Raw genomic sequence first — 27890 nt, 5'->3', positions numbered from 1 at the left:
ACTTCTTTCTCCTCACCTGGCAAACTCAGTACAGGGGTCATTTTTGCCATCAAGCCTTTCTCAAATCTCCAGGATGGGCACTCTACATATCGGAGGGAAACAATCACCTACTAGACTGCGAGCTCCTTGGAAAGAGTCCTCAGCATTTATCATAATGTCTGACATACAACAGGCATTTTAAAAAGGTTTGAGGACCTGTCAGGACAACCTATCATCATTTTAGGAGGCTGCAATGCTCTCTGACAATTTCAAGTTAATTCCAACAAATACTTCTTCTGTGGGTAATGATCCTGGTGGGACAGGCTGTGTAGAAATAGGATGGAAGTATCTGTATGTTCACTCTCCTTGGTATTATTAAAGGAATGAATCATTTTCATTTAAAGCAACATAAGAATCTTCTTCTAGTACCTGCGAGCTCTAACCTCAGATACTGAGGGAAAAGTGCTTCTTAAATATAAAAATCATAGTTTATAGTTTGTGGGAATTTCTGTGCCTGGTTTCTCTAGCTCAATCTTTTGTTTGTGAAATTTATTCACACTGTTGCATCGCTATATGTTTTGAAAGTTCCAAAAATAATATCTGATTTCATGGAATCTGGTGTTTTCAATAGATATGATCATTAAATATATAACCAAATATAACTTAATTTGAGCAGTCTCATAAGAAAAGTATCTTTAAATGAACAAATGCATGAGTTGGAAAGACCTCCTTCATTCCATGTTGTGATCTAATTTTTTGTTGAGAAAATAAGAGGCACTCTCATTTTAGGCTCAGATTCCTATGACAGTATAAATCTTCCCAACCGTTTTGACAAGGATGATTCTTTCAGTCTCTCTACTTCGTCTGTTTCAATTTTCAGTCTCTGGCAGACTTCATTTAAATGATTTAGTTAGAGTAATTAATTAATTAATATGTGTCTTGCCCCGCCCAAAATGAAACTCAGGTCTGAGGATGACCACAGGTAGAGTTCAGGGCAGCCAGTAGTCCCAGGAGCCTCTTAAACTACTTCTCAGCCAGGTACTTACTTTCTCCACCAAGTTCCCTGGAAGAAGACTCTCTACAAACTGTCGCAGGTTCTCACGGACAACTGCATTATGGAAGAAGGAGATTTTCCCATTGATGATTCCTAGGATGGCTGGCGTGCCGTGCGCTCCCAGGTGATGGGCCAGGCGTCTCTCGTAGCCAGCGTGGACCACGCCGATTCCTACGCCTGAAAAATATGGAAGACCTCCATGAAGACTTTTTATGCCCCCACGGCAGGTGAAGAAATGCTGCTAAGTAATTTTTTGGTGTGAAACTGAAATCCCGACTTAGTAGGAGGGGATATCTTTCCTGATAGACTGTCTAGCATTCTATCACTGCTGGAATGCTAAATTGGTTCAGTTTTTCTGCAGAGCCATCTAGCAATGTTTAAGAAGGGCTACAAATCTTTCTTTCAGTCCGTTGTTTCTAATTTGGGGAGTAGATCATGAAGAAATACTTCAAAAGAAAAGAACAATCTGTCCACAGTATTCCTATTCATAAAGAACACCACCTGTAAACAATTCAAGGGTTCATCAACTCTGCAGTGGTTGAAAAAACCTAGAATCTAACGACAGGCTAGAATCATAGTCTTCTCACCTTTCAGAGCGTGTCTCGCTTTTACATAAACTATTTTATAGAGATTTTGTACAGATTCTCAAAAAGAGAAAGAGATTAGGTTAAAATCACTTGGTCATATCCCACATAACTACTGTTAATATTTTGGTATCTATCTGTGCCTTTTCTTACGCAAATATGTGTGTGTGTGTATGTATACACACAGGTATACATAAAATAAAATGGGATCATCTGACACTTATTTCACTTAGTATTTGAATAACTTTTCTTGTCTTTCATTCAACCAATGTATTTGGAGGGCTAGTTCCTCTGCTAAACACCGGAGATTCAGTAAATGTTAATAGCCAGTAAATATGCTTTTTCTCTTGGGTGCCTAACAGACCTCTAAGTATAAAGTTTTCAAAAACAAACTCCTGATCTCCTCCCTCAAACCTGTTCTACCCTGGCTTTCACCATTTCCATTGATGGCGGCTCCTTCCTTCCCGTTACTCAGGACGAAAGTCTTAAGAGTGACCTTTGACCCCTCTCGTCTCTCACACCCCCTATCCGATCCGTCAGCAAGTCCTGTTGGTCCTGTCTTCAATATACAGCTGGAATCCAACTGTTTTTCTCCACTTCCATTGTACCCCGTCTCCTATGCATCTTCATCTCTCTCCCGAGTTGCTGCAATAACCTCCTCAATGGTGTCGTGTTTCTCCTTGTCCCCCTACTGTCTGTCCTCAACACGGTAGCCAGACTGTTCCTTCTAAAACATAAACAACGGATCATGTCGCTTCTCTGCCCAAATCCGGCAAAGCCTCCCCATTCCAACTCAGAATAGAACCACAATCTTCACAAAGGCCGACAAGACCACTGTGATTTGACCTCTGGCCCCTGGCCCCCTTCCTCTCTTTCCTCATGCTCACTTGCTCTAGCCCCCAGCATCCCTGTTCTTCTTTAAACACACTGGCACGTTCGTTCCTGCCTTCGGGCCTCGGTGCTGGCTGGTGCATCTCCTGACATCTGTGTAGCTGGCTCCTTCACCAACTGCAGGTCCGTCTCAATGAGAACGACCCGACTCCTAGATTTAAAACTGCCCTCCCCACACTCAGGATCCCCTTCAAGCCTCTCACTTTCCCTTTTCCATAGCACTTACCATCTTCTAACACACCGCCCAAGCTCCTCATTCTGTGGATTTTTTATTGTCTGTCTTCCCGTTAGAATGTAAGCCGTTTAAAGGCAGGGGTCTTTGTTTAGTTCTCTGATGTACCCCAAGCACCAGGACAGAGCTTGGCACACAGTAGGAGCTCATCACTGAAACTGCACTATCAATCTATTTAACCCATTCTTTATTGCTGCACATTGAAATGGCTTCTGGCTTTCACTATTACAAGGCATGTTTCGATAGACATCCTTGTACATCTCTGTATACACATCTTTGTGTACCTGTGTGGTAACTTCTTAATTGATAAATTGACAAATCCCCCAAATGGAATTGCTGAGTAAATGGCAGCGACTGCAAACTTAATACTTTAAAATTGCTGAGTAGGCTAAACAAATCTATCTGCTGGCCATGTGACTGTGAGTATCTCAAGGGCAGGAAAGGAGGCACCTCAGACATCACATAGTCCACTCCCCTCATTTTACAGATAAAGAGACTCGGAGAGGTGAACTGACTTATCCCAGTTTGCAGAGGTGATAAAATTGCAGAAAAAGAATCCCAACTTGATGTTCTAGAGTCAAGTCTAGTACATTAGTCTATCACACTAGAGGCATTAAAAATAACCACAGAGGGCTTCCCTGGTGGCGCAGTGATTGAGAGTCCGCCTGCCGATGCAGGGGACACGGGTTCGTGCCCCGATCCCGGAAGATCCCACATGCCGCGGAGCGGCTGGGCCCGCAAGCCATGGCCGCGGAGCCTGTGTGTCCGGAGCCTGTGCTCCGCAACGGGAGAGGCCACAGCAGTGAGAGGCCCGCGTACAGCAGAGAGAGAAAAAAAAAAAAAAAAAAAAAAAAAAACCACAGAACAATGTCAGTAAATGAAAGTGCACCTAAGATTGTGTGAGCAGGAGAAAGAACAAGAACATAGCAGGCACATACCTGAGAGACGCAGTCTCACGTAAAGCGAGAAGAGACGTTACCTAGCAAGGTCAAGTGGCCACACAGCAAAGGTCCAAGAGGGGAATCAACGTGTCTTGAGACCTTTCTAAGACAGGCAGCATGCCTACAGCTTTATATCCGTTATCACTTTTCACACCCACAAACTCCCTGAGTGGTTAAGTATCGTCATCTTCATGGATGAGGAAGCTGGTGCTTGGAGAGACTGAGTCAACCTAGCCGGCATCACAGTTAGTGTGCAGTAGGACCAAGATATGAACCCAGGCCCAGCCGACTGCAAAGCCTGGCTCCTTCCTGTCTCCAGTGCCCTCTTCCACCCTCGGTTCTGAACGCTGGAGGGACCAATTTCCTAGAGATGGACCCACCATCCATGACCTTACCAGGGACTGCTATATAGGCCAGAAGCCACCGTATTTAACTGATCCTGGGGAATATGCCTTTCCAGTAACTGCATCATTCAGCGGTGCCCTCTACCAGACTTTGGGACTAGAATCAGTAATTAGAATGGTGGTTGGTGGGCCCAGAATCAGGACAAGGGATGCAGGAGTCTTGGGAGAGCAAAGGAAACTGAAGAGATCTCTTGCGCTTGCTGTTCCCCACCCCCTTCCCTCAGATATTCCGGAAGCTCATTCTCTCGCCCCCTAAGGGCCACCTGCTCAGTGAGCCCTTCCTCATCTGCCTGATTTAAAACTGAAGCCTCTCACCCTGGCATTCCCTAGCACCCGGCCTTTTTTTATCACACTCTACCACCATCTGGCGGGCTGTATATTTTATTTGTTTGTCTCTCTTCACTAGAATATAGAAGCTCTATGAATGTAGGGGTTTTGGGCTATTCTGTTTACTGCTGTATCCTTAATATCTAGAATAGTTCCTGGCACTCAGTTTTTTAAAAACAAGTAAATGAATAAAGTATTCAAAGTCAGACCCAGATTCAAATTCCAGCTCTGCTACCCATTAGCTGTGCAACCTTAGGCAAGTCATTTAACCTCTCTGAGCCTCCGTTTCCTTATTTGTAAAATGGAGATCAATTATTGTGAGGACTAAATGACATAATATAAAAATGAGCCTAGCCCAGAGCCTGGAATATAGTGGGCGCCTAATTAATTACAACTCTTATTATTAAGTATTATTTCATCCAGACCGTGTGAAGTCTGATCTAGAGACTTGTCTCTTGTGTGAGTGGAATTTTCACCTCCATGAGACTCTCTCCCTTCCTTGTGTGGAGTGGGATAAACAATGTTACACTCTCACTCTTTATGTCATCCTCCCCCCACCTTTCCTATGCTCCCATCAATATAGCTTTTTTCTAGTTAAAACAGAATACAAGTGATTGGTTTCATTTATTTTACTTAAAATCACCATTGAGTCCTTGGAATTACCTACATCACCTTCAACAAACATAAATATTTCTCAGTCTATAAAAGGCTATTCCTTGGATCATTTCTACAAAGGACTTTGATTCTTAATATTATAATCCGATTTCTAAACTCTGAAGGAATGTTACTTCTTTCCTATAGATTGACTATCACATGAATTAGAATAGCATAAAGAATGATACACATTTGGTGTTTAAATTTGTGGTATTTTTCCTCTTGAAAAGATACTTAAGATTATAACAAGAATACTGAAATTCCTTAAAGTCCAGACCTAACTAATTCCTTCCTCTCCCTCCATCTAAGCTGGGAAGGAAGAGTCAGAAAAGTCGACAGCACTGTTTTCTCCCTAAGACTCAGGCTGGGAAATGACCACTATGACTGGTGGTGACTTAGGGTCTCTGAGTCACAGTGGACAACACAATTTCTATCGTCTCCTCCTCTGCCTTCAAACTCTCTACACTCCAAAGTTCCGGGTTCATAAAGTGAGCTCAGCAAGTACAGTTCTCCTATTCTTATCCTGATTCAGCATAACCTGGCTGGATAACAAGGACACACCAGCAACCACACGAACTTGAGTAGCAAATTTAAAAGAAAGGCAAAGTGTGTTACCGTTTGCAGAAACATTTGATTTTTCTACGGATCAATGTTTTGGGCTAATTTGCAGGTCCTGGGGAATTAAAAATACAATATCTTCTCCTATTTTTGAGTTTGTAAGAGGATGTTCTTTCTGTAAAGTACTAAAGATCTCTCTTTTGAGGTGTCAAATTCTATTTGCTTTCATTATGCAATCCTAAACGTGTATCACGCCTTTTAGGGAAATTCTTTCACTCTGTCACATACACATACTCATCTTTCTTTCACCTTTTCCATACGCCTTAAGGGACGGTACAGAGCCAACTGAAAGAACATGGCACTGTCAAATCTGGCTAAATACAAACCTGTTAATAACCAAACTACTAAGAGGCAAAATGATGTGAAACAACAAAAATCAAGAACATGGAGCTTCAGGAGGAAAAAAAAATACTTTAACCAGTATCTAGGCAAACCGTTTTCCTACACAGTATGAAGTTGTTATACACTTAGCTATTTTTAGGAATAATTCCTTGAAAGAGAGGAATTATTCTTTCTTTTAAAATAAGAAGTCGTGGTGGATAAACACTACATGATCATCCAAATTGGGTTTCCCTAAAATGATATCTGATTTCAAGACATGCAACCTCCCTGACGCCCTGGAAACTGTCTGCAGCTCCCAGCGAGCACTGAGCATGCTGTGATGATTCAGGTGTGTCTCTTAGTTGAGTTTCCTGGGTGCGAGGACCAGGTTTTACTTATTTCTGAGCAGTGCAGCACAGTGGTTAAGACTGAACTCTGGAGTCAGACTTCTGGGTCCACACCCCAACACTGCTGCTTATAAACAGTGTGACCTCAGTTGTTCCTTACCCTTCCTGGGCCTCAGCTTCCTCATCTGTAAAATAGGGATAATAATAGTCTCTCCCTCGTTGGATTACTTTGGGGATAAAGACAATCCATACAAAGCATTTAGCACAATGAAAAATAGGTAAAATGCTAAAAAAAAGTTATAATATTTACTTTAGTGTTTAATATAGTACTTGGTCCATTAAGAAAAAAGTTCTTTTTTTTTTTGGCCATGCCACGCAGCTTGCGGGATCTTAGTTCCCAGACCAGACATTGAACCCAGGCCATGGGAGTGAAAGCACTGAGTCCTAACCACTGGACCGCCAGGGAACTCCCAAGAAAAAAGTTTTAAATGAGAACATGCAATGAATTCCTTATCATCTTCTACTTATTCCTGTAGTACTATATTATTCTGTACTTGCGAATGTGAGGTTGGTGTGAATTTTCCGGGTACCTATTTTCTCTTCAATTAACAGTAAGCTCCTCAAGGCCAGGGGCAGTGCTGACTATTTATGGACCCTCCTCCACAGCATGGTTTTCTATAAATGCTGCATGCTTTTGCACACTAGTTATTACCAAAACTGCAAGACCGTAGATTCCATCTAAATAGCTACAACATTTCTTCTCTGGGTGGAACTGTTCCATTTCCTTCATTTACTGCAATTCAGCATTTTATGTTATTCTGAGATAATATCCAGGCTTCCCCAGACCATCCAGCTAATCTTTAAGATTGTCCGCTCTTTCTGTCAACTCAGAATGGAAACATTTTCTGCAGTAACTGTCTTAAAGGATAATGTTGCCTTGCTCGGACAGGGAGCGGCCATGGATACTGGCCACGGATACATGGATACATGGATATCTCATCTCAGTGTCATCTAACATTCCAAGTGGAACTTGACTGTCAGGAATCTTCAACAAATCCAAATGTTCCAAAGAGGAAAACCAAACTAATTTAATACATTTAGTCAAAACCTGCTTTCTAGGAGACTTGGGGGGTGAGGTGGGAGAACAGACTAAATTCCTATAAACATTGCTTCTATGGATCTAAATCCATCTTCTTCCACCCTTGTCATTTGGAGTCCTGACTTATTAGGATCATGCAGCACAACAACCCCAAAGGATGGCAAGACCTTCAATCACCACAGATTTAAGGACCCTGAAAGGCAGCAGGGCATCGTGTTCTCCACGGGGATTAGAGGGCCAGACTCCCTGGGTTTGAATCCCAGCTCTGCCAAATACCAACTGTGGGACCTTGGACAAGGCACCAATATGTGCCAAGTGTCTATAAAGGCGGGAAGAGAGCAGCACCTGCCTCAAGGAGCTGCTTATGAGTTGATACTCACATTAGTGCTTGGCATACGGTAAACTGTCAATAAATATAAGCTATTATTATTATGCTTATATTATTATTGTCATGTCATTGCACTTGGCATGTCCAAACCACAGTCATTACTTAGAATCACTTCTCCCCAGATCAACTCTTCTCTGTATTTCCTGCCCATCCAGTTGCTCAGGTCAGAACGCAGAGTCAATCTTGACTCCCTCTTTTCCTCATTTCTCACATTTAAATGGTCCTCAGGTGCCAGGTCCCTTCATGATCCTACCCCTGAAATATCCGACACTTGTCCCCTCTGTTCCTACTGCCCAAGCTCAGGCCAATGGTTGCTGTCTTGCCAGGAGAGGTAACCTCTCTGTCTCTATTCTCACCTTCTTTAATTTGTCCTTCACGCAGCCTGAAGAGTTAGCTTTCTAAAGCACAGACCTGATTAGATCACTCTTGGCTTTACTACATACTATACAATAAAGTCCAGCTTCCTTAGCCGGGACTTTAAGGATCCTTATCACCTGGCTCCCAGCATGCTCTGCCTGCTTCCTCCACTCTCACCTGCACTCAAGTCACACCTTGCTGCTGGCTCTTCTGAGGATGCTCTTTGTTGCCCGGCCTGCACTGTTCCCTCTTGCCTGAATGTTACTCCTCCATTTCCTGTCCAGCCGGCTTCTAATCATCTAATCATCTTTAGTTAAAAACAAGGCAAAAGTCAGTGCTTGACAGTCTATGAGCTGAAGAAAACTAACATTTGAGAAAGATTTTTAAAAGGAATTTACAAAATAGGTGCTTTCAAAAATTTTAGTTTGGTAAACCAGAAAACCCCGTTAACCAGAAATTCTCTAAGGTTCATTTATTAAGTCCTTTGTATATATCAGGCACTTAAAACACATTTTTTCTCATTTAATATTCATAACAATCCTGTTGGTTTGACATTATAACCCCATTTTAGAGCTGAAGAAACTCAGGCTAAGTAATTTGTCCAAGGACACAAAGTAGTAAATGATACAGCTGAGATCTGAAAACTGGTCTATCTGACTCCAAGGCATGTGTTCATAACAGCTGACCACTGTGCTATGTTGCCTCACGTCATGTATGCTTGCCTGTTGGCTCTGATCTGACCTTGGTGTAAATGCATTACTGTTCTAAATTATGCACTGGGTCAATGTTTACGTTCTGCTCTGGGGTTTTAATGTCAGCTCCTAGACTGAAGAGGTTAAATGATTTTCAGCACACCACCTGGCATGGCACAAAGTGCAGCTGTGCTGTGTGATGAAGAAGCTGTCTGATCCGGCGGCTTCTGCCTGACCTCGGCCTCTCATTCGTTCATCAGGCGCCACAGAAAGCATCTGCTGACCGCCTGCCACATGTGAGACAATGAGCTAAACTTACTCCCTTGTCTTGCAAGAACTTGATTCAATCTTAGGAAAGCATTCTGGCAAATCTGAGTACCTGAGTGCTTCTGGACAACAGGTTGAAATTTCTGTTTTAGAATAAATGAACTGATGGCTTTCAGTGGTGCACGCTCTCCAGAGAAATCCAGGCCCCTCAGCCCCCATGGTTGAGTTTGTCCCTTTTTAGTTACTCAATAGGTCTGCTAATGCCTATAAAACACATACATACACACGCACACACATTTAATTCAGTAATTCCAACTTTTAGAAGTCATTAAAATAAATATCCTTCCTGGATCACTACAATTTTCCTGGTGCTAAGTGGTGCCTATGAACAAAGGAAAGGCTAATCTGTGATTGAGGGTGGTAACCTATGACCATTAGAATACTATGGGTTATAGGTTGAATTGTATGCCCCCAAAATGCATAGGTTGAAGCTCTAATCCCTAGTACTTCAGATTATATTTGGAGATAGGGCCTTTAAAGAGGTAATTAAGTTAAAATGGGGTTGTTAGGGTCACAGAAAGAGTGTGATACAGCAGACCCAGACACATACATAGAGACGACCATGTGAACACACAGGGAGAAGGTGGCCGTCTGCAAGCCAAGAAGAGAAGCTTCACAAGAAACCAAACCTGTCAACACCTTGATCTTGGACTTCTAACCTTGAGAACTATGAGAAAATAAATTTCTGCTGTTTAAGCCACCCTGTCTGTGGTATTTTGTTATGGCCACCCTAGCAAATTAATACACAGAGTGAAATCACAAACACCGTAAGGATAACCTGCAGATCCTACCAGCATTAAAACTGGTGCTCGAGGGCTGCTTTGTTCATCCGATAATTTTTAAGTTTTTCCTCTATATTAGGCCCTCAACTAGATGTTAGGAGACTATATAGATAAAGCTTCAAGTTAGTAATGCAGGATGAAAGTGGCTTACACATTTCCCCTCTCTGAAAATGTGTCCCCGGAAAACACCAGTCACCATGAATTTGTGAAGAGAAGTCACATTAACTGTTCCTTCTCCCAGATAACCCATAAAATTCAAGAGATGTCAAAGTCACCTTCTCCTATACCAACATCTTCCAAGGAATAAAATGATCTTACCCAACCCTTCCAGTTCTTGAACTACTTCCTTCCAAACAGGCTCAATATGGATACAGCTAAAGCACCAATCTGAGGTGATCTTAATGAGGTAGGGTTTCTTGAAGCTATCTGGAACCACTTCGTTCACATAATGTGAAAAGTGCAATAAATACTTTTCATCAATTGAGTCTCGCCGTTCAGAATTAAAAGGGAAGTGAAAAAATGGTTCATCAAAATAAAAATTCTCATGGAAATGGCGGAAGCGATACTCTCGCTGCTGCTTCTGGTGGCCCTGGTTCTCCCCGGCATCTCCATAGTGGTCATAATGTGATCTCTTTTCTTCGTTGGAAAGAATCTATAAAGAAAGAGAAAAAAAAATAAGAAATCCGGGAAACGAAGGAAAAAAAAGAGATCATCTAAAGGACTTTCCTGTAAGCAGCTTGGAAGACATAGGAAAAAGATAAATGTAAAGATACAACACAAGTAGATGTTTTAAACGCAATCACTCAATATACCATGAAACACTTCTCTTAAAAAATTAAGTATTTCAGAAACAAAATACTTCAGTTGTGTCGCTACTCATGATCATCTTGGCTTTAAAGATTCTGAGCTATCACACTACTAAACACGTCAATAAAGCAAAGAAAACTTAACATAACTTTGATCGCTAGGGCTCAACTTCGAGAACGTTGACTCAGTCATACCATCTAGGTTGGAGTAATTCAAACGAAGGTATGGAAAGCTGTGAACACCAAAAAAATAGCCACAGGACTGAATTCTGTGACTGTATGTTAGCTGACTTTGTTTTACTTAGAAGTAACTCTGAAGTCTAAAATTCAAGAACCTGTTTTAGGATGAAGCATCATTCTAAAAGCTAAGCATTGTCTGCGGAAGAACATTACCCTACACAAATCAGGAAGCCATGGACTTATCTTTCTTGCATATTCCAGACCAACTTACTTAACCTGCTATGTTGGAAAACTGTTAAAAACCTTGTGTTTAAAGGTATTTGTAACCTTAACTCACTTTAATAAATATAGGCAAATTGTTCTGTGATTCTTTAATATAAGTTTCTAGTATATGTGCTGCCAAAGTGAGCATGTAATATAAGGAAATAGAGACATACATTCAGGGTGACTCTAAAATTCCAATTAAAGCCTTTAAAATAGGCCACTTTTTCTAAGAGCTGAGTGTTCAGGTACTAGTTTCAACATATTGGATGTGGCCAAATATGTTGTCTCTACCGTCACCTAGACACGGGGTCAAGGGCATGGGGAACATGCCCTCTCCGAGAGGACTTTACAAAACTGATCACCTAAGATATATTTTATAAGAGCTAAAAGATGTATCACAAAGTCTGACACGATACCTCGTAAGCCTTGCTAATCTGAATGAACTTGTCTTCTGCTCCAGGATCTTTGTTTTTGTCAGGATGCCTGAAACACAAACGGGCAGGCAGTGAGGCTGGATTTAATGTTCTATACATGGTCAATTAACATCTTTGTATACACAGAGGCAAATGGAAGGGCATTTTGTGAGGACAGTTTCTTAAAGATGGGAGGAGCAATTAGTTGCTTCACGTGACTATAGTAAATAAACTGTGAAACAGGCAATTTCTTCCCAAAGCGCTTCAGCTGGGCACATTTTCAAAGCACCAGATAGTGCTCCAGGCTCCCACTGAGGAAGGGTGGGATATGTATCTGTGTTTACACTGCTCCCAAACACGGCTGGAGCTCAAGGTTAAAGTCACTTATCCGTAAGAACCAACTTCTTTTCCCAGGATGGCAGCATTTCATCCCAATGTTAGAATGACATCAATGTAGGTATTTCTTCTGACAACTCAGGTAGACAAAGCAAACAGTTTTTAGGATATTCCATGAATTTGTTGAGTAACGACCATGTTCCAAATGGTATCTTGCTGCTGATGTTCAAATTAGAACATTTTAGTTTTCACTCTTCCCCTGGTTATCCCATCTGCCTGACTGCCTACTTACAAATGGATAATAATTACAAGGCCACATGTTTTAAAATGTGAGAAAAATCTAGTTTATACAAAGTGATTTCAACTAATATTGGAACTAATATTTGCTATTATACACAGCTGGCAATTAACTGTATCCATCTTGCTGCCATATATTATTCTGTAATCTTCTTGTATTGGTACCAATTTCAGCTTTGGGGATTCTAAAGTTTTGGAAAGTAGGGGCTGGGTTTTATTTCCTTAGAACCGCTTAAGATCTAAATCAGTGTTTTATACCAACTGATTTTTCAATGTTCATTTCATTAAGAGATTCTATTACAGAGCTTATTTTTTTGTAATCACTCCTGCTAACTTCTAGTACATTTCCTCTAGCAAAGGTTCTGGAAAGAAACAATCCACTGGGAAGCAAATGACCACTAAAAACAGCACCAAGTACATCGGAATAAAAAAAATTTACAACTTGACCAACTTATTCTAGCAGGAACATGTCTGAATGAATTATACCAATATTCTGACTTCTCTAAAAATAAAAAACCTTCAAATTATTGGCTGTTGAATTTAGACATCATTCCTCCCTTAAATATTTAATCCTGTTACAAATATTAGTAGGGAAAAAACCTCAGCTAGATGTCAATGAAAATAATGACTTAAGGAAACAAGATGGTCGTTCCAAAGTATGTTTCTAGATGACTGGAAAAAAAAAAAGTGCTTTCAATGTTCAAACTTAGGCCAAAGGTTGAGAAGATAAAAATTATGCAATTGCACAAATGAAGATTTAACATACAGAACTCTGTAGGGGGAGAAGGGAAGGGTAGGAAGGAGCTTTTAAGGAGGCTGAACCAAAGGCAGACTACTGAGAGCTGGGTTAAAACCACAGATCCTGAAACAGAGGAAACCAAGGCCCAAGAACAAGGAGGATTATACTGTAAGACGGTTTTAGCTTAGAAGGAATATTTTCCTTATTATAGGAAGATACCACAAAGTTGAAAACATTTAGAAAAGGATAAATTCAGCTCTAGGAAAGTACCACCCAGTGTACGTGAAACATTTCACAGACTACAATATTATACACACCCTTTATATTTCCAAGTGAAGAAAACACTGTACTTGGTATCTACTGGCTGTCTAGCGCTACCTTTAAGGGGAAAAAAACGAAGGTAGAAAAAGTAATATAGGAAAGTATCAGACAAATCAATTACTGTTGAGGTGAATGACTACATTATACCCATTTGCTTCAAATCAAATTTTATGATGCCTTTTTCTTGGGGTGGGAGGAGTTATTCTGCCGGTGTAGATGACAAAAGAAAAGTACCTATAATAAAAATTAGTTATTGGGAGAGAAACAGTTTCTCTGAGATCAAAAGTAATTGAATATGGTTTCTGGACTACCTGCCCTTTGTTGCAAAACCTCTATGTATCCTAGCTCCCCCCGTCGCCTCCTCGGAGCGGTTCTCTCAGGATTACTTCAGATGCTGCCTCTCGGGCTTGAAGTCCTAAAAATTCTCGCCAAATAAAACTCTCAAAGGAAAAAAAAAAAAAAAAAAAAAGAGGTTTCACCAAGCAAAGGGAAAGCTCTTGAGCAATGTAAGAAATACTATTAAGTGGTAAAACAGCAGAGGAAGGTTACAAATCCAATTCAATAATTAACCATTCCCCACTGTGATAGCTCATTCTGAAAAGTCAAACTGGGAAACTGCTATTTTCAGTGTACAGCTGACCCGTGAACAACATGGGGCTCAACTGAACTGCACAGTTCAAACCCATGTTGTTCAAGGGCCAACCGTATATGAAACCATTATGAAATGAAACAAACTGTTTCATTGATAAAATGCTGCCATAGCCAAAACAGCAGAAAATAATAGCACAGTGAAAATACAAAGGTAAAGTAAAATTTTAGACTTCCACTGGATCATAGTTTATTTCTATGGTGATATATTATGCCTAGAGAGACTCTAATTAAGGAGGAGAAGCACATGATTTATTTAATTAATATCATAACACCCTTTTGAGCTCTGGAAGATAGAAAAGTCAAAGCTGTACATTTTAATAGATCCCACATAACCAAGCTATCATTTCTGCTTTCAAATTTTGTCAAAGGCCATATCCTGTCCAAAAGAGTATTGCTACCTTGTGAAGTACTTCAAAGGCCACACTGTGTCTAAAAGAATGTTGTTACCTTATGAATTGCAGATTTATGTATTTTGCTTTAAATACAAAGAAGCAAGAGTCTGAAATGATGTAGAAAAGAAAGCAACTTTGCTGCAGAGTCCCTGGAAAGAGGCCATGCATAATCAGAGATTGTGTTTTTCGTATCCAATTCTGGGTTCCTCATGATATGAATATGGTCTAATGATAGTTACATATTCAAAACATTCAAAAGTATATTTTAAACTATCTTTCACCTTTACTGCAACCAACTGAATACTCAGATGCATCTCTCACTGAAGAAAAATGGTGTCAGGAAGAGTCATGCACAGCCTGCGGTGTCATCTGCACGTGGCAGCTTTGCTCCTGCGTAACTTCCTACCCACCCAGACACTAACCCACTCACTCTCGCTTCTGCCCAGATGGGTAAGTGATTAAAAAAGAAAACAGCAGGGCTTCCCTGGTGGCGCAGTGGTTGAGAGTCCGCCTGCAGATGCAGGGGACATGGGTTCGTGCCCCGGTCCGGGAGGATCCCACATGCCGCGGAGTGGCTGGGCCCGTGAGCCATGGCCACTGAGCCTGCGCGTCCGGAGTCTGTGCTCCGCAACGGGAGAGGCCACAGCAGTGGGAGGCCCGCGTACCGCAAAAAAAAAAAAAAAAAAAAAAAGAAAACAGCAATAAACTACCTGCTGGTGCAGCTGCAGAAGGCCAACCTATGAAACCCACAGGTAATACAGACTCACCAACTGTGAGCCTAGTTCCTCACCCGAAAAACAGGGACAGCAATATCCGCCTTCAAAGCGTAATTATAAGGTTTAAATGAGATAAACAGCATAGAACTTGGAGCCTAGCATGCAGTAGGTACTCGATGATGGCTCCCATCCCAAACTTCCTTTCCTTACTTCTGGTTGGTCCACCCAGCTTTAGCCGCCTGTGTCCTCACCATCCCTTCCTCCTCCTGCTGATCCCCTCCAGCTATATAATCTAGCGCTTCTACTGTGTCGTGTCCAAGGCATTGGTGGAAGAAACAGATGATGTTTGTCCAAGATAAGGTTTAAATTTATTGCTATCCTGCTAAATCACAAACACTTGCTTATTCCCTAGCATATACAATGCCTACAGGTAAAATTAAGATTTTTCTATGTGATAATTTTTTAAAGTAATTTACTCAGTTCCTGAATATTCTTACTAAATTGAGGGCAAAAAGCTCTTACTATAAAATTTTTTTGAAAGCTTAAAAATTAATAACCTAGACAATAGGACTGGATAGTGTTCCCTTTAGCAATGGCATTGTAAAGAGTTACTTTATGGGGCTTCCCTGGTGGTGCAGTGGTTGAGAGTCCGCCTGCCGATGCAGGGGACACGGGTTCGGGCCCCGGTCCGGGAAAATCCCACATGCCGCGGAGCAGCTGGGCCCGTGAGCCATGGCCGCTGAGCCTGCGCGTCCGGAGCCTGTGCTCCACAACGGGAGAGGCCACAACAGTGAGAGGCCCGCGTATCACACACAAAAAAAAGAGTTACTTTATGAATCACGGGAAGGACAGCTTATCCACTCTTGACTATATATGTTATATATATATATATAATTTATATAATATATATTAAAATATATATTTATTAAAGTTTCCTCCTACTTACTTTAACATTAAATAAGTGAACAGTATCAAGGCAATTCTTTAAGCCAAAGAATTCCTAACAGGGGGTTTCATAGTAACAGAGGCTTTGGATCTCATCACTAAAAATTCTAGAATCATACGAATACAAGTCCTCCCACATAAAATACGTTAGACAAATATGTATTATATATTTAATGAACACAGAAACAGAGACAAATAAAAGCTAACCATAATTTAGGCTTCATTCTCCTGCTAAAGCTGCTTAGCTTATTTTAAACTGCTATTTCTTTGTTTCACCTACCATTCCCGGGCGAGCTTCTTATAAGCCTTTTTAATATCAGCCTGACTGGCTGTTCGGCTGACCCCTAGGACTCTGTATGGGTCAAAATCCAACGCAGACAGAATTTGCAGGATCAGAACCAGAACTATCAAGAACTGCCAGGAAATGCTCAACTTTTTCACTTCCATTTCTCTTCCTTTCCAGAGCTGAAATGATTGAAGAGGCAGTAAGTTTTAGTGGTAGAAATCTGGAGAGTCTTGCTTTCTAGGTAAAGGTATAAGATATACAGATGAAAAACAAAACAAAAGATATTTTGCAGGAAAAGTGCCAAGCTGTTTGACCACATCTTCTTAAATGAACAATCTTCCTACTGTTTTTGAATATCACAAATAAGAACGATTATAGATGAAGAGATGAGCAATAAGAATAGCAACTCTTCAAAAATCCTTGTATTAGAAAAGCTTCAGAAATGACTGAAAACGAATGAGAAGAAGAAATAATAAGCAAACGTGGGAAAACATACACAGGGAAATCAAGGCAACTACATCTCAAATACACGATTTCACTTATTCTGACAATAATAGTTTAAACTTAAAATATGTGGTTAGAGAATACCTCACTGAGCACATGCTAAACAAATTCATGACATCTTAAGATTTACCATGTGCAAAACTACAAAATGAGATCGTTGTGATGTTCTTGGGAGTTAAATAAGTATAAGAATGAAAGTGAAATACTCTACAAAAACTGCAGTTACAACTTTGTGTGCCCCAATTCTATTCTTTCTCACCACGCCCGTTCAGACAAGAAAATAAGAAGCTGTTCTCTAATCACGAGCAATACTGTCATTACAAATGGAGGCCTCAGATGAAAAAAAGTGGTGAGAAAAATTTTAGTTTGCCACGTGAAGGGGGATTAATGGCAAAGATCGTAGACCGGGCATGGTCTTCAAATGTTAAAGCTCCAACTCTGGTGAGTGTAGTGACTGAATTCACCGTGGATTTTGGAAGTAATCCTGGCTGGTAAATGAACAAGGTAGTGCTGTACTGCAGGGACATTTACACTCCAGGAGTATGCTCTTTGTGATATCACACAATGATTTTTCAAGGGCCATATCTTGGTTTCTCACAAATCACTAAAATTTTAAGGATCAAGTATCTAATATGACATCTTACTTAAGGGAGGCAAAGCTGTAACATTGTGGATTTTGACAAGTGGGAGTCTAAATCCTCAAGAAACTGACTAATCTGATGGCCACTGTTTAGGACTGCAAGCATGCTGAATAAAATCCTAAAACAAACCAGTTTCTTTTTCTGTAAAGGCAATCTATAACCTCTTCTCTTACAAAACACATACAGCACGCTAAAAATTGAGAAGGTGATGTAGCTACTAATTAAGCACATGGACTCTGGAATCAGACTAACATTGGGATCTGTCCTCTACCACTTTATGCCCTTGGACAAATTACTTAAAACTTGCTAAGCCTCATGTCCTCCTTCATAAAATGGGGGTAAATAATACCACCTTGAAAGGATCAAAATGGGAGTTAAACGTCTGTAAAGGATTTACTGACTACGGGGTCAGCAGCCAATAAGCGGTATTTACTGCCATTATTTTTTCTACCATGCAGTGCAACCAGTGCCTTATTCAACTGTGTCAGTCGCCTCCACTTAGAGGGCGCAAGTGCCGGGGGGCTGTGTTCTTTTGCTGACAGCTCGACGGTGCCGGCCTCAAGGCAGGAAACAACCTGCCCAACAGGTAGGCTATCGCCCTCGGGCAGTATACCCCGGACCAGGCAGCCGGTCCCAGAGACATGGTTAGCTCTGAGCCCCGCCTCGAGCTCCCGCCGGAGGTCGCAACCCTCCAGGAGACAGCCGCATCCCTCGCCGCCCCCGGGAACCCTGGGCCAGGCCCTATCGGCTCCGGGTTCCCCCCGGGCCCAGCGGGGACCGGGAATGAGGAGGAACTGAAGGGAGATCCCTGAGCCCGCCCGGCCCCGCCGCGTCTGCGGCTCCGCGCGTCACGCCGGGAAGTAGTTACCTGGAAAGGGCACCGTCCTAACCGGCTGCAACGTCCGTGCTCCAGTTACTCCGCGGGGCCGAGAGGCTCCGGTCGACACCAGGACTCGCCGGGGCCTGGGGAGAGGAAAGAGGAGGGACGAGCCGGAGGGCAGTCACATGATACTTAAAGGCCCGGCGCACCAAAGGCGCGGACTGAACAGTTCTAGGGCTTCAACTTTGAGAATCTGTTTTGACCCTTGCCACCCGCCGTCTGCGCGTGGACCAGGCGCGGTTGTCATAGGAACGAGGCTCGCGCTCCGGCTGGATCCAAAAGGATGGTGGCGACCAAAGAGGCTAAAACGTACCTCCTAGCGAGGCGAAGTCGCGATGCATGATGGGATGCCAAAACACCTCCCCTATCCAGGGAGGAGTTTCCACTTCTACCAGGAGATGGCCCTTGTCTAGCAACAGTTGCTGGGGTGGGGAAGCAGTCGCTGGTCCCTATATTCTCTTTAACCCTATTCATAGAATCCTAGAGCGTCAGAGTTGGAAGGGACCTTAGGGATCGTTCCTAGTCCAACTCCACCGTATACTGATGGGGGAGATTGAGACCCAGAGACGGGCAGGGACTTGCCCAAGGCTTAGAATCCAGGACTCCTAATCCTATATACCCAAAAGCGGTCTCCATTCTAGAATGTACCAGGTCCTGTCCTAAGCACAGGAAACGGATATGTGTATGGTGATGCTGGTGGGGGCGGTGGAGGAGAGGAACAAGTGAGTGAGGTAAACTTTCATTGAGCCAATGACATAGGTTCCTTGGGGATATAAAGAAAGAGGTTTCATGTCCTCCTGCTCTGCTTATTTAGTCTTTATCTCCTTTGCATTTATCACTATCTAACATACTGTATCTTTTATTTATTTATATTGTTTATAATCTGTCTCCTCCCACTGGAATGTAAGCACCTAAAAGCAGGGCTTTTTGGACTTCCCTGGTGGCGCAGTGGTTAAGAATCCACCTGCCAATGCAGGGGACACAGGTTTGACCCCTGGTGTGGGAAGATCCCACACGACGCGGAAGAACTAAGTCCATGTGCCACAACTACTGAGTCTGCGCGCTAGAGCCCGTGAGCCACAACTACTGAGCCCACGCGCTACAACTGCTGAAGCCCATGAGCCCTAGAGCCCGCACGCCTAGAGCCTGTGCTCCGCAACAAGAGAAGCCTGCGCACTGCAACAAAGAGTAGCCCCTGCTTGCTGCAACTAGAGAAAGCCCGCGCGCCGCAACGAAGACCCGACACAGCCTAAAATAAATAAATAAAAGCAGGCCTTTTAAAGTCTGTTTTGTTCGTCTGTATATTCTTGGTGCCTCTACAGACCTTGGCACAGATAGGATCTCAATAAATATTCGGGAATAAATGAATGAATGGGGCTGAGGTTTCACTGCTCAAGAGAATACATTCTAAAGTGGATTCCCAGTTGTGTGCGGACCTTGAGTTGGACTCGGGTTTAAATCCTACCCGCCTCTGCCACTTACTACCTCTGTGATCTTGAACAGTGACTCCACTTCCTATAGCCCCAGCGTCCACATCTGGGAAATGGAGGAAAAGACTATCACCCTGGTAGGATTGTAGTCAGGGAGAAATGAGGTAATACAATGTAAAGTGGCTAGCACAATGTTTTTTTTAATTGAAATATAGTTGACATAGGAGCAATTTTTGAAATGCGGAAATGAGCCGTACAAACTGATTGTTCAGAGGACAAGATTTCTGCCGGTTTTTTTTTCTTTGTGGGAGGTGCTAGGGTGGGAAGGAGGGAAGAGGGGAATGGGAGACCTATAAGGTGGGTTTGGTTGAATGAGACAAGTTTGGCAAAGTAAACCAGGATATCTGGGAACAAGGCGGAGACTTATGGTTTCATTGGGGGCAGGGCAGGGGGCTCTAGAGGGGAATCATGCCCAGGACGGGGTCGAATGGGGCGGGACAGACCAAGGCTCCAGGCATGACAGTCTCTCTTACTAGACGAGTAACCCACTCCGAGTCTCTGCGAAAGCGAAGTGGTAATGAATTCCGGCAGGGGCCCTTGACGGAGCTGCGCGGGTGTGCCCTGGGGGCGGGTCGCGCCCTGCGGGCATGGCAGGGCGCGGGGCGGAGCCTATGGGCTAGAGGTAGTGAGGTGGCGGGGCTTGGGGGCTGTGCAGTAACGCGGGGGTGGGTTTCGGGGGCGGGGCCTGGGGGCGGGACCCAGGGGCGTGGGGAGATGGGGGCGGGGCGGAACGCGGTGGCAGGTCCCGGGGCAGGTCCTGGGGAGAGGGCGGGGCTCGGCGGCCGAAACCCGGAAGCGGTCAGAGGCGGCCGGGGTCTCTGACGTCTGCCCGACATGGACGAGGCTGACCGGTGGGTCCTGCGGCGGTGCCGGGTGCGGCTGGTCGGCGAGCTGCAGGTGGCCGCGCTCTGGGACGCTCTGCTGAATCGCGAGCTCTTCACCCCCGACATGATCGAGGACATCCAGGTGCGGCCCACCCCCCTCCCAGCCGGCGCCCCCAGCTTCCCGCACCGCGCACACTTCAGGTCATAGATGGGGACAGCGAGACCGCGCGGAGAGGGTTGCTGAAGCCACACCGTGACTTAATGGCCGAGCTCCCGCCCTCTCTTCTCGCGTCTGTGCCACGCAGTACCCGTTCCCTTTGGGGAACCATTGTCAGGGAACCCCGTTTTCCCGCAGGGCGTCGAGCCCACTAAATTGCCCAGAGGAGCCAAACAACCCCAAACGCCTTTTCGAGGGCTTGCTAAAGCGATTCCACGCCCTGCACCATCAGAGTACACCGTTAGCTGCTGCAGCGGTGTACTGTTTTTCCCTCTTCTAACGTGGAAGTTCAGGAAACCCATTTGGGCGGTCAGACTGCCTGACACTGTATCCTCTTCCATCCGCAATGTCCTGGGCTGTGAAGTGGGGACAACAGCAGTATTGTCCTGAGGGCTGAAAGAGATAACGGGTGTGAAACAGTAAAGTTTCAGGCACAGAGTGAGGGCACATCATATGGTAGCTGGCTGTGCCCTGTCCTCCTTGGCCAGCCCCTCATGAGTTACGATTATGTTTTGTAAGGGGTTTGGAGATGAGGGGCCTACTGCAGGTAATGAAGAGAACAATAAAGTCAAACATTTGAGGTTCTCTTAAAAGCACTGTCATGTCTTTGTCTTATTTGACTCTCCCCACAGGCCTGTGAGGTCAGGAGGGAACAGGAGTTTTTTTTTTGTTTTTTTTTTTCCGCAGTACGCGGGCCTCTCACTGTTGTGGCCTCTTCCGTTGCGGAGCACAGGCTCCGGACGCGCAGGCTCAGCGGCCATGGCTCACGGGCCCAGCCGCTCCGCGGCATGTGGGATCCTCCCGGACGGGGGCATGAACCCATGTCCCCTGCATCGGCAGGCGGACTCTCAACCACTGCGCCACCAGGGAAGCCCACAGGAGGTATTTTTTTACCACAAGATACAGTGGGAGTGTGTGGCTTCCTAGAGGCCTTTGCACAGTGCCCTGTGGGCTGCTTGCAGGCCAGTTTCTGCATCATCCAGGAACTTGGCCTGATCCAGTGAGGAAGTCTTTAATAGGATAAATATCATATGGAAAATTGCCAATGAATAATAATATTAAAAGAAGTCTTATGAGCATCTGCTGTGCACTGAGGAGTGGAAATGATTTGAGGCCATACCCTTGCCATCAGGTACATTCACAGGAGTCATAAACTCGAATGTCATTGGAGGCCCAATGGGTGGGCACTAGAGCGGGCAGCCTCTGCCCTGCCCCCCAGCTCCAGATGAGTATGGTCATACCAGAATGCTGGCCCAGTGTTGCCAGGTTAGGGTTTTTTTTTTTTTGGCTGCGCTGTGTGGCTTGTGGAATCTTAGTTTCCTGATCAGGGATCAAACCCAGGCCCTTGGCAGTGAAAGTGCAGAGTCTTAACCACTGGACCACCAGGGAATTCCCGAGAAGCTGGAAATCTTGATTTCGATGTCTAGTTCCCTGATTTTAAATGTTAGCAAAAATTGCACAGGGAACTCTTCTCAATATTCTGTAATAACCTAAAGGGGAAAAGAATTTGAAAAAGAATAGATACTTGTATACGTATAGCAGAACCACTTTGCTGTACACCTGAAACTAACACAACATTGTTAATCAACTATACTCCAATATATTAAAAAAAAATGTTAGCAACAAATTCGGAATTTTTAAAGAATGTCTTATGAACGATGGGCCACCATTTTGCCACCCCTAGTATGGTGGAACCACATGGATCTGGGCTGTCATCCTGGCTTTGTTACATATTAGCAAGTTGCAGCACCTTTCTTAGACTCAGTTTCTCTCATCCATAAGGTGGGGATAATTGTAATTTAACCCCTTAAGGTTGTTGAGGAGGACTAAATGAAATGATGCATTTAACACAGTGTCTGTGAGTGTTCAGTAAATGTTGAGAGAAACCAAAACACCTCGATTTACTTGCAGAGAAGTAGGCATGCAGCTAATTTTGCTAATGAGAATTACCTTCTCAATGATAGTACAGGTCTGTGCTATTCAATATAGGAGCCATTAACCACATGTGGCTATTTAAACGTAAATATGAAGTAATTAAAACTGAACAAAAAATGCAGCTCCTCAGTCATATGACCCAAGGTCTCAGTAGCCACATGTGGCTGATGGCTGCCATATTGGACAGCACAGATAACATTTCCATTATCATGGAAGGTTCTCTTGGACCACGCTGCTGTAGGATATTTGAGGACAGGGTGATATCTTATCCCCGTGGAACTTGCCCAGAGCTGGGCCTCAAAGGACAACCAGCAGATAACCAGATCCCCATCTTGTCGTCTGGTACCACCATCCTGACACCTGTCAACCTGGACCATTCCTGCAACTTCACAGTCCACCCAATCAATGCCCAAGTGTTGTCAGTTTCCACTCCTTATTTCTCTGGTATGTCCTTTCGCTTTTCTCCATTCCAGCTGCAAAGTCTCTGCCACCACCTGACTTGGCTATGGCCCACTCCCTGCCATTGTCCACCCTACCCTCAGGATGATTTTTAATTTTTATTATTTATTTATTTTTAATTTTTTAATAAATTTTTTTTGTCTGTGACAGGTCTTTGTTGCTGCACGTGGGCTTTCTCTAGTTGCGGCGAGCGGGGGCTACTCTTCATTGCAGTGCATGGGTTTCTCATTGTGGTGGCTTCTCTCATTGCAGAGCATGGGCTCTAGGCATGCGGGCTTCAGTAGCTGTGGCACGTGGGCTCAGTAGTTGTTGCTCGTGGGCTCTAGAGCGCAGGCTCAGTAGTTGTGGCACTTGGGCTTAGTTGCTCCACGGCATGTGGGATCTTCCCGGACCAGGGATTGAACCCGGGTCCCCTGCATGGTCAGGTGGATTCTTAACCACTGCGCCACCAGGGAAGTCCCAGGATGATTTTTTAAAAGGCTTCTGACTCTGTCACTCCCTTCTTTTTATTTGTTTATTTATTTGGCTGTGCCGGGTCTTAGTTTCGTCACTCGGGATCTTCGTTGCAGCTTGCGGGAACTTTTAGTTGTGGCATGCGAACTCCTACTTGCGGCATGTGGGATCTAGTTCCCTGACCAGAGATCGAACCTGGGCCCCCTGCATTGGGAGCGCGGAGCCTTAGCAACTGGCCTACCAGGGAAGTCCCCGTCACTCCCTTCTTAAAACTCTTCAGTGGCTTCCACAGCTTTCTTGACACAACAGTGCAAAGGTCTCCTCTCTCACTTTGTCTCTCCCCTTATGTCTCTAATTTCTCTGAATTCACTACTCACTTCCTAATGTTCCCTGGGGTCTCAGCTAAGATAGCCCCTCCTGGAGGCTTCCCTGATGCCCCAAGGCTGGGTCGAGTGCCCCTGTACCCTTCCAGCCCCATGTGCTTTCCCTTCTGTCACTTCTCTCTTTGCTGTGTCGTTAATGTGTCTGTTCACATCCCCCGCTAGAAGTTTGGTCCCTGAAGACTGCGACGCTTTGCTGCTGCATTTTCAGCACTTGGCACAGTGCTGGGCACACCACAGACACCTCCAACATACTGATTGAAGAGATAAAGACTGGCAGGTGGCACACGCTCAGTGCACCTACAGGCTCAGTGTTTGCGGAGGTGCCTGATTGTTTAGACTTAGGTAGATGGGGAATGGGGTGGGGCAGGGTGAGATTCACAGGAAGGCACGTGGATAATAGTGCCATGTCTTTCTTTCCAAACAGCGGGCAGACTCTGGGTCTCGGCGAGATCAGGCCAGGCAGCTGATCATAGATCTAGAGACCCGAGGGAGTCAGGCCCTTCCTTTGTTCATCTCCTGCTTAGAGGACACAGGCCAGGACACTCTGGCTTCGTTACTGAGAACCAGTAGACAAGCAGCAAAGCAGGATCCAGAGGCCATCAGACCCCTGGACCTCAAGCCTGTGGTGCTCAGACCAGTGAGCCTCAAGTCAAAGGAGCTGAGAGGGGAGAAGCAGGATCCATTGAAGCCGAGCCAAGGAAAACTCGCTCCAGTGGTGGTGGGGCCTGAGGAGCTCTGGCCAGCCAAGCTCAGGCCCGAGATTCTCAGACCAGAGGCACCCAGGCCAGTGGACATTGGTTCTGGAGGATTCAGTGAAATCTGTGAGTACCAAAAGTGGGTGGTGGGTGGGTGTACCGAGCGGTCATAGAGGAGTGACCAGTGGTACAGCTGGGTAGGGTGAGGTTTAATTTAATTTTGGTGTTGTCTTTCTGAGTACTGGTAGGGGATGGTGGACTGTTCTGGTAGGTCTTCAGGAGAGCCCCTGCTCTGAAAAGCACGTGTTGAAGTCTGTTTTGGATGTTCAGGTTTTGATCAGTATTTCCAGATCAAGCTGTTGTTTAGGATTTGCCTTTGGGTCCAGGTGGGTGGTGTGGTCTAGCCCAGGCCTGGGGGCAGGAGGAGGCAGCTGCCTGTTAAGAGTCTGCCCCAAGCAGGCACCGTACATACCCGTACCTCCTTCCCTCACAGCAACCCTGCAAGGCACGGGAAACTGAGGCTCAGGGAGGTTAAATCATCACCCAAGGTCACGAAGCTGCATCCGGTAAAATGCAGAAATCCAAAGAGTGCAGCTGGATGATTTTTACCTATGTGTACACACAGATAACCAAACCCCAGATCATGAAGACATAGAACATTCTATGGGGGTGGTGGGGGGTTGTGGTGGTGAGATGAATTGAGAGATTGGGATTGGCATATATACACTAATATGTGTAAAATAGATAACTAATAAGAACCTGCTGTGTTAAAAAATAAAATTAAATCTAAAAAATTGCATTTTCTACTTAAGGAATTTAAACAAAACAAAACAAAAAACAGACATAGAACATGCTGGTGTCCCGTAACACTCTCTTGAACCTCTTTCCAGTCTATTCCCACTCTTACCCCATCCAAGGGAGTCACTATTCTGAGCTCCGTTGTCATAGATCCCTTTTGCTTGTCCTTGAACTTCAATATAAATGAAATCCTATGTACTCTTTGAGTCCGGCTTCTCTTGCCATCATTATGTTTGTGAAATTCATTCATGTGGTTGTGCATATCAGTAGTTAGTTCTTTTTCATTACAAGGTAGTTCTTATTCTGAATCATCCACAATTTATTTAACCATCTCTTGTTGATGGACATGTGGTTTTTTTGTTAGGGCTTCGTTTCCATGGCAGCACATGGAGATCCAGCACATCCTTTTTCATGGATGCCTAGTGGGCCATTGCATCGATGCTAATAAAAATAATAGTAGTAATGGTTAACCTTACTGAGTGCTTACTTTTTGCAAGGCACTGTTTGGAGTGCTCAATAAATGATTTATTATATTTGTTTATTTATTTATTTTTGGCTGCGTTGGATCTTCGTTGCTGCACATGGGCTTTCTCTAGTTGTGGCAGGCGGGGACTACTCTTCGTTGCGGTGCTCGGGCTTCTCATTGTGGTGGCTCCTCTGTGTTGGGGAGCATGGGCTCTAGGCGTGCGGGCTTCAGTAGTTGTGGCACGTGGGCTTCAGTAGTTGTGGCACGTGGGCTCAGTAACTGTGGTTCGCGGGCTCTAGAGTGCAGACTGAGTAGTTGTGGAGCACTGGCTTAGTTGCTCCGCAGCATGTGGGATCTTCCCGGACCAGGGCTTGATCCCATGTCACCTGCAGTGGCAGGCGGATTCTTAACCACTGCACCACCAGGGAAGTCCCCTCAATAAATGATTTAATTTAATCTTACCAACTCTCTTGTAAGGTAGGTGCTACAGTTTTCCCAATTTACTGTTTGTTTGTTTTTTTGTTTTGTTTTGTTTATGTTTTTTGGCCGTGTCGCTCGGCTTGCAGGATCTTAGTTCCCCCATCAGGGATTGAACCCAGGCCACGGCAGTGAAAGTGCAGAGTCCTAGCACTGAACCGCCAGGGAACTCCCCAGTTTACTGTTGAGCAAAGTGAGTGACAGATTGAGAAATGACTTGCCCCAAATCACATAGTTAGTGAGATGTGGAAACAGGACTGCAGTCCAGGCTTCCCCACTGTCTGCTCCGCTGTATGGTCTCACATGTACTTTGCACTGTATTTCATTTATCCAACCTCTGTTAACGGACATTTGTGTTGTTTCTGCAGTGGCCTTGCATGTTCGTCTATCTCCGACTGGGGATACGTTTCTAGAAATGGAATTGCTGGGTTAAAGTGTACATGTTCCCATCTGGTAGATGCTGCCAACTTGGACTTCAAAAACATGCCATTTTGGGCTTCCCTGGTGGCGCAGTGGTTGAGAGTCCGCCTGCCGATGCAGGGGACACGAGTTCGTGCCCCAGTCCGGGAGGATCCCACATGCCACGGAGCGGCTGGGCCCGTGAGCCATGGCCGCTGAGCCTGCACGTCCGGAGCGTCCGGAGCCTGTGCTCCGCAGCGGGAGAGGCCACAACAGTCAGAGGCCCACATACCGCAAAAACCATGCCATTTTATAATCACACCAACCGTGAGTGAAGTAGGCCATTTTCCCACACTCTTGCCAGCAATGAGTATTAACATTTTTTCCTGTGTGATGGGCAAAAAGTGGTATCTGTTTTCTGTGCTGAATAACTGCATGATTTTGGATGACTCGTTAAAGCAGAGAAACAAACATACATACTGAGGGTCTGGGGAAGAAGACCAGTTCTGGAATTGTTCATGTGCATTATTATTCTACCATTAGGGAGGGAGGCAAAATACAAAGTCCAACTGTTGCTATCTTGTTTGGGGAAATGTCAGTTTGAGTCATTTAGGGCCAACAGTCTTGACTTAAAGCTTCCTGGTCTTGTGTGAGTTATTTTATTTCCTGTTTGTTGTGAATATTTTTTTCCCAGTGGGAGCTTAAATCTGAAGGGTAAATGATAATAACAATAATAAGATCACTTTAAAATGTATATATATATATATATATATATATATATATATATATATATATATATATATATATATATGTTTTTTTGCGGTACGCGGGCCTCTCACTGTTGTGGCCTCTCCCATTGCAGAGCACAGGCTCCGGACGCGCAGGCTCAGCGGCCATGGCTCATGGGCCCAGCCGCTCCGCGGCAT

The 27890-nt window shown here is 44.4% G+C and overlaps 2 protein-coding genes across 7 annotated transcripts in view; one reads left to right on the top strand and one right to left on the bottom strand.

Moving 5' to 3' along the window:
* The window catches only part of DNAJC16 (DnaJ heat shock protein family (Hsp40) member C16), a 39629-nt gene extending 19281 nt beyond the window's left edge, over positions 1-20348 (bottom strand). The window contains exons 1-6 of one of the 4 annotated variants that reach the window (XM_082612318.1): positions 20332-20348; positions 18357-18451; positions 16338-16522; positions 11664-11730; positions 10316-10649; positions 1026-1210 (exon numbers count right to left, since the gene is read on the bottom strand). In XM_082612318.1, coding sequence (XP_082468444.1) covers positions 1026-1210; positions 10316-10649; positions 11664-11730; positions 16338-16504 — 753 coding nt within the window. In that variant the 5' untranslated portion in view covers positions 16505-16522; positions 18357-18451; positions 20332-20348. Of the gene's footprint in view, positions 1-1025; positions 1211-10315; positions 10650-11663; positions 11731-16337; positions 16523-18356; positions 18753-20331 lie in introns of those variants that run through there. The other 3 variants (XM_082612319.1, XM_082612317.1, XM_082612320.1) reach the window with 3 other exon arrangements.
* Positions 20349-20619: 271 nt separating this feature from the next.
* Positions 20620-27890, top strand: part of CASP9 (caspase 9) — a 31565-nt gene continuing 24294 nt past the window's right edge. For 2 of the 3 annotated variants that reach the window (XM_082616360.1, XM_082616358.1), the window contains exons 1-2: positions 20620-20824; positions 24554-24950. In XM_082616360.1, coding sequence (XP_082472486.1) covers positions 20693-20824; positions 24554-24950 — 529 coding nt within the window. In that variant the 5' untranslated portion in view covers positions 20620-20692. The remainder of the gene's footprint in view (positions 20825-24553; positions 24951-27890) is intronic. The other variant, XM_082616359.1, reaches the window with a different exon arrangement.

The sequence above is a fragment of the Mesoplodon mirus genome, assembly GCF_964341445.2.
Source record: "Mesoplodon mirus genome assembly, chromosome: 3".
In the NCBI taxonomy this organism is placed as follows: Eukaryota; Metazoa; Chordata; class Mammalia; order Artiodactyla; family Ziphiidae; genus Mesoplodon; species Mesoplodon mirus.
Note: the sequence above shows the minus strand (reverse complement) of the source record. Positions and strands in the feature narration are given on the sequence as shown.